Source organism: Thermobia domestica, chromosome 17 (assembly GCF_964235325.1).
Source record: "Thermobia domestica chromosome 17, izTheDome1.hap1.1, whole genome shotgun sequence".
NCBI lineage: Eukaryota > Metazoa > Arthropoda > Insecta > Zygentoma > Lepismatidae > Thermobia > Thermobia domestica.
In genome coordinates, this window is record NC_137470.1 from 140,993,788 (window position 1) to 141,001,072 (window position 7,285).

General features: G+C 35.7%; 1 protein-coding gene across 1 annotated transcript; it reads left to right on the plus strand.

Moving 5' to 3' along the window:
* Positions 1-765: 765 nt before the first annotated feature.
* On the plus strand, positions 766-6,735 carry LOC145674199 (uncharacterized). Its single transcript, XM_081744031.1, has 3 exons — positions 766-1,505; positions 5,069-5,960; positions 6,703-6,735. Exons 2-3 carry the CDS (start codon positions 5,325-5,327, stop codon positions 6,733-6,735), a joined length of 669 nt encoding a protein of 222 aa, XP_081600157.1. The 5' UTR covers positions 766-1,505; positions 5,069-5,324.
* Positions 6,736-7,285: the final 550 nt, after the last annotated feature.

Here is a 7,285-nt window from a genome sequence, read left to right on the forward strand (position 1 = left end):
TGCTATGCTCATAGTCTTGGACGCCTACCAGATGTAAAAAACAAGATAAAACATGCCTTTTTTTCGTCTCCTCATCTTATATTGTTTAGTTATTTGAACCCCCGCCACCCCTGCTTCTCCTGGAAAGCCGAATATGTCGGAGTCAAGTTTCGACAAGCCTTTAGTTGCTATGTTCATAGCCTTTTACAGCTAGCACAGAAACGCGTGGGAAAATTTTGGTTTATTTGAACCTCCGTAACCCCTACTCCTCTTTAGTTGCTAGGTTCATAGCCCCTGGAATTGGGAGGCAAGTTTCGACAAGCCTTTAGTTGCTATGTTCATAGCCTTTTACGGATAGCACAGAAGTTATCATGATCGAAGCTCCCCAATTGAAAGTCCTATCAGTTATCATGATCGAAGTTTTCCAATTGATTGATTTTTGCTTTTCGTTATGTATTGAATAGCTAGATGCTCTTGGCCTTCATAGTCTTGGATGCTCATACTGGTGGACGGATCAGAGTCCTATCAGTTATCATGATAGAAGCTTCCCAGTCGATTGAATGATTGATTTTTGTCTTCAAAGAGCATAAGCGATTAAGCCCCTTGGTCCTATTCCCACGAGATGTCTGGAGAATATGAACTGAAAGCATGATATTCAAATGATCGAAGCTTCTCAGGAGATTGTATGAAATTGGTCTTAGTTGCTAAGGTAAAGATTATATGTCATGATTTTTTTAAAAGCGTGAGATGAGACACACTATATGAGTCTCATAACGAAACACATACTCATGCAAAATCATGTTGATTAGCCCCTTGGCCCTATTCCCACAAAGTGTCTGTAGAAGACGTGATAGTCAAATGATCAAAGCCTCTCACGAAATTGGCTTAGTTGCTAAGGTAAATATTGTATTTCACAATTTTTTAAAGACGTGAGACATGAAACCAGATATAAGTCTCATAACGAAACACATACCTATACACTCCTTTCCCCCACACCTCCTGCGAATGGATTCCATTGATTGAGCAAATTCTAATAATGGAAACTTCTCATAGCATATCATATTGTTTAAAACGTAGGGTGTGAAGTGTGTTATATGAATATTCACAGGATGATATCTGCTATGCTAAGTAAATCGATATCACTTCCTGTTTAGTTGTTATGTTCATAGCCTTTGAGAACATCATGTTGCTAGAAACAAGATGAAACATGCCTTTTAGGGTTACCATCAGCTATAGGTTCATGAAAAAACACGCCTTTTCTAGTCGCCTTGTATTGGTTAGCTAATTTGAATTCCCAAGCCCCGCCCCCCTCCCGCAAAGACTCTTGAACGTCTACCGGATCTTCATCAGAGTCCTTTCAGTTACCACGATTGAAACCTACCAATTGATTGTGTTTTCAGCTTAAATTGTAGTGAGTGTTTTGTGCTTTAAGTTCTTAGGATTAAATCCTATCAATTGATTGTGTTTTCAACCTAAAACTGAAGTGTATGTGTGTTTTGTGATACCGCTCGTTCTTATTAAAATAGGTAAGTAAAATATATATATATATATATGTTCTTTCTTCATTTAGTTATAAAGGCAGTTGAAAGAACAAGTGTATTTATTCAAAGTTCCGTTCATGTTCTAACATTTAAAAAAAAACACACAGACACATATGTGAATGTCTGTTTTGTTAGTCTCTTTCTTCCTCTGTTTTGTTAGTACATTGAACTTCATCTTAAAATGGTTTAGTTTCAAGAACAACAGATAAGATGCCATTGTCAAATGTTTTGATGATACGTACTACAACGAGATAACAAGACTGCCCTAGTTAAAAACACATAAGCGAACTTCTATGATGCTTCTAAGAAAAATGATAAGATGGAATTCTTGAATGTTTTCTGGTTCGCATTGCAATTGTCGCAAGAAGTGTCTGTAGACTTGGTATTTTAATTTTGATAATATGATGTATACGTCTGTCTTTCTGTTTGTAAATGAAATCTTTTAAACAATGAAGAGATTTACGTCCAAGAATAAAGCCAACAAGGTCTGTCTGTCTTTCTATGTCGGTTATGCTAATGGAGGCGATGGTGATGAGTTGAGTTGATTTTAGTTCAGCGTCCCTTTCAACAGCAAGGCTATATGAGACGTGGACCTACTGATTATCGTGGAATCTGAACCACTAAGTTTTACGTCTTACAGTTATGTCGGCTATGCTAATGCAGACGGTGATGATGAGTTGAGTTGATTTTAGTTTAGCGTCCCTTTCAGCTGCGAGGCTATATGAGACGTGGACCTACTGATTAACGTGGAATCCGAATCACATGAGCTCCAGCCGGGACGATGGTAATGAGAAATGAATGAATGAAATGTTGCATTAAATTCACGTACACGGTGTTTGTCCATCGAGTTTTACGTCCTACGGTTACGTCTACTAGGCTAATGAAGGTGAGGTGATAATGAAAAAATGAATGAAATGATGTAATGAAGAAAGTGGAAGGAAACTGATGAACTCCGAAGGGAAATCCACGCATATGATGTTTGTCCACCACAAAGTTCATAGGGCACGAACTGGGATCGAATCAGGGACCCAAGCACTTGAGGTGAACGCTCTACCACTGAGCCACCGTGCCCTCTGGAACGTAAAATGAAATGATGAGGACGGTTTTCCGGGGACAGTCAATAGCATCTTTTCGTTAAGTTGTAAAGGAAGCAGGGAATTTGTGGTCGCTAAAATTAATGACAAGTATATAGAAAAAAAAAGACGTGATTTGAACACGGGACCTCATGCACCAGAGGTGAACACTCTACCACTGAGGCACTGAAGTTAATTTCATAATTTTCTAATGTTAATAAGAGTGAAATCTAACGTTAAATACACATACACAAGTCAACGAACTGAGAGAGAGTTTCTGTATCTGCAATGTCTACTTGCAAAGAGCAGAAAAATAAGATAACAGAACATGTTTTGTATTTCAATGTTGTTCTCCAGCTGTCGCGTCAACATTATCTTAGGTCATGGTTTCAGACAACACGAAGCGAAGATATGTATGTGTGTGTGTGTGTTTTAGGTAATATTAAAACAGTGTTTGAGATCTAAAACTTTACAAAACTAGTGTTGCTTATTCATCTCGGATGTCGTTACCTATGTCATATGATGTTGATTGATTTTTGAGTTTAACGTTCCGTTCAGCAGCGAGGCTATATGCACCACAAAGTTCACACGACGAAAGTTAGGATTGAACCAGAGACCCCAATCACCGGAGGTGAACGCTTTACCACTGATCCACAGAACCCCACGATTTCAACATGGGGCACAAATCTTCAAGTTAAAACAATTGTCTATTCTCAAATAAGAGAACATTTCTCCATTTCTTTAAGTTGATCTAGGAAGTTGAACTTTATACAGTTTTCTCCATATTATAGTCTAAGCTGTATGTGATATTACTTTAAAAGGACGAAAGTAGTTAAAATATTCCCTATTATTATCATCAATTTCTTCTAAAATGCTCAGATTCCCGTCATAGAATTCGTATACTAGCTATGTACACAGGCGTGCATTAAGAAATTTTTTGTTGGGAGAGGTCCAAGCTTTGGGCGACGGGGCTCAAACACTACAAGCCTCTGTGTAGTATTGAACGCGTATTATTTTGCACTCGAAAAGACAATAAGTACTTGTAAAATACTTTCATCTATATTGTCATAGCGTCCCTTTCAGCAGCGAGGCTATATGAGACGTGGACACTAAATCACCAAGGTCCCCTATCGCATCACAAGTGAACGCTTTACCACTGATTCACCGAGTCCCCTTAGATCAAAGTACAGTACTCATGTAATAATATTATGTAACATAAAGTTCACTTGTCGAGGGGCTCCCTGGGGGTAATATTCATACACGTAAAATATTTTAAAATAAACAATATTAGTACCGATTCCATAGTTTTCGAAGGTGCTGTATTCAATAAAGACACTTTGAAAATAGTAACATGACATCTAAGGGGTAAAAAAAAAAAAGTGGTGAGCTCATGGGGTCTCCCTAGGGGGTAATATTCATACACGTAAAATATTTTAAAATAAACAATATTAGTACCGATTCCATAGTTTTCGAAGGTGTTGTATTCAATAAAGACACTTTGAAAATAGTAGCATGACATCTAAGGGGTAAAAAAGTGATGAGCTCACGGGGGATGATATTCATACACGTAAAAATAATTTAAAATAAACAGTATTAGTTTCGATTCCATAGTTTTCGAAGATGTTGTATTCAATAAAGACACTTTGAAATCAGTAACGTGACATCTAAGGGGTAAAAAGTGTTGAGCTCCCGGGGGGTGATATTCATACACGTAAAATAAACAACATTAGTATCGATTCTATAGTTTTCGAAGGTGTTGTATTCAATAAAGACACTTTGAAATCAGTAACATGACATCTAAGGGGTAAAAAGTTGTGGGCTCCCGGGGGGTGGTATTCTTACACGTAAAAAATAATATAAAATAAACAATATTAGTATGGATTCCATAGTTTTCCTAGTGTTGATTCCATATCGTGACAGGATTCCAATTTGTGACTTCCCGTGCACTAAAGATGAACGCTGTATCACGTAAGAAAAAGAGATGAAATCTTTTAGTTTAAAATGTCTTCCATCCCTCATTCACACGTTAAGGGGAGCATATGAATAAGACACATGTAGGAACGGTTTTCCGGGGAAAGTCAATAGCATCTTTTCGTTAAGTTGTAAAGAAGATAGCATTGAATTTGTGGTCGCTAAAATTAATGACAGTATAAAAGAAAGAAGTGTAGAGAGGAGGAGGAGGAAATACGGATTTCGCGTTCACTAAAATTAACGATAAAATTCTAAAACAGAATAAGTATAAAAGACCGTGTAATCTACATATCTTCATTAGTCAATACATTTGAAAGAGATTGTGAGCATACATTTGTTTCACTCTTCATCCCATGGAATAGGAAGAAAAGTTAAAAATATTTAAAAGGTATGATGAGAGATTATTTCATTGACATTATAAAGTTCTGTCTTATATAGTATATATTTATATATCTAATATATATTGATTTATAAGTAACAAAATTCATTTCTTTTTTATTTTAGGTTGCATACAAATAAAGATAAGTGTAATCCTTTTCCCTATTCCCGTTGATATTATTATTATTATTCCTTTTTAATTACTTATATATATCACATTTTACTTACTCGTATATTCTTTTAAACGCTTATATACCCTTTCAAAATATTTATATACATATATATATTCCATTTAAATAAGATTTATATATCCTATTATATATCATATTCATATACCATTTACATATATTGCATTACGTATATATACATCTGAGGAAGAAAAATGGCAAAAGAGAGTACGCAAGATTTACTGAAGGAGATTACGGTCTTCATTAATGACATTGAAGAAGAAGAAGAAGAAGAGGTAGTGGGCGTAAATAACGAAACGCAAGTTCTTTTAAGTGAAATAAATGCCATAATCGGGATAGAAGAAGAAGAAGAAGAAGAAGAAGAAGACGCAAAAGAAGAAATGGAAATAGATCATCATGAAAAAATGCAAGAAGAAGAAGCCGGAGAAGAACAAATGAAAATAGAAGAAAGAATAGAAGAAGCAGCAACAGAAGAAGAAGAAGAAAGAGAAACTATTGAAATTCAAATTCCAGTAGAAAAAGAAGAAGAATATGATGAAGAAGAACTATTACAAATATTGAACAGTGCTAGCAATAGAACGATAACAGAAGAAGCATCAGGCCGTATTAAAGAAATTATAAAGTGGTTACAAGAAGGAACAGAAGAAGACGTCGAAGAAAGGAGAAATGAAGAAGAAGAGCTGCTAAATTTCACGTTTTCCCAAATAATAGGAGAGGATTACAATAAGGAAGAGATGAAGATAGAAGAAGAAGATGATAAGTTTTACACGAATGAACTAGAAAATTGGATTATCAATTTGTTTCCCGATCCCAGAAAAGAAGAAGAAGAAGTAATATATCCCTCAATTATGGAAATATTAGCAGAGGCTAATACAGAACACGAAGAAATGGAAGTCGATTTAGACGACATAGAAAAAAGAATGGACGAATTGCTAGCCGTATTTCAAGCACAACGAAATTCAAATATACAAGTAGGATTCGGAAATAACAACCGTAATGATGGACACAATAGATTTCATATAATAGAAGAACGAAGAAGACAATACAGAAGATACAATATGGAGGGTAGAATGCTACGATTCCGTCTAGCCCCCGTACGTGCAGATGAAAACCCTTTTACGGCAATTGAAGCAAGTCTACGGGCACTAATAGATTATTTGCTACGTAATGTGGACCAGCATGATTACGTAGGAATAACAATTACAAATGAGAGAGAAGGACACCGCCCTTTTTGGTTGTCATTCAGAGAAGCAAGAAATCTTTCAGCAGAAGTTCTATGGATAAGTTATGAGAAAGTACTGCAAAGTAATGCGGCTTTTCTTATAAATGAAGATTGCATCGTGAATTTTCATCATGTACGTATGCCAAGAGGACAAGGTCCTTTGAAACAACATATTATGAATACTGAAGAATACGTAAAGGCAAAACGTGGTATTGTTACAATTAAGAATAAAGGTACAAGGTGTTTAGCACATGCAATCGTAGTTGCCATAGGACTGAAAAAATACAAGGGAAGAAATCAAGCTGAATACAGAAGATATGTAAATCAATATAAATATATAATTGAAAAAGAAGCAGAAGACCTATGTGAATCTGCTGATGTAGATCTTAGTCATGGTGGTGGAATTCCTGAAATTCGTAAATTTCAGGAATATTTAAAGGATTATAAAATCACAGTGTATAGGGGTTTTTCAGGAAGTGATGTTATGTTTGAAGCACCACCAAGTGATAACGAGAGAACTGCTTTAAATTTACTGTTTATAGATAACCACTACAACGTCATTGAAAGCTTGACAGCATGTTTTAGCTGTAGTTATTATTGTGAAAGTTGTCATAAGAAATATGAAAACAAGCATGCACATTTGAAACATTGTACAGCTGTATGTTTTCGTTGTCATCAGAAGCCACCATGTGACTTTAAAGATATCCATATTACTTGCAATGATTGTAATCGAGAATTTTATGGACAGTCATGCTATGACTATCACAAGTCAGCGCCGTATCAAAATGGAAAGCCTTTATGTTCCATTGTGAAATGTTGTGACCAGTGTTTGAAAATTTATGTAGTAAAAGAGAAAGGTTCTCACGTATGTGGAGAAACTTATTGCAACATTTGCTATGCTATAGTACCACCCAATCATGAATGTTACATGAA

Excerpts from the sequence above, each read along its gene's own strand:
- LOC145674199 (XM_081744031.1), top strand. The coding sequence starts at position 5,325 with ATGGCAAAAGAGAGTACGCAAGATTTACTGAAGGAGATTACGGTCTTC. Across the intron at positions 5,961-6,702 it reads CCAGAAAAGAAGAAGAAGAA|AAGCAGAAGACCTATGTGAA; the intron begins GTAATATATCCC and ends TAATTGAAAAAG.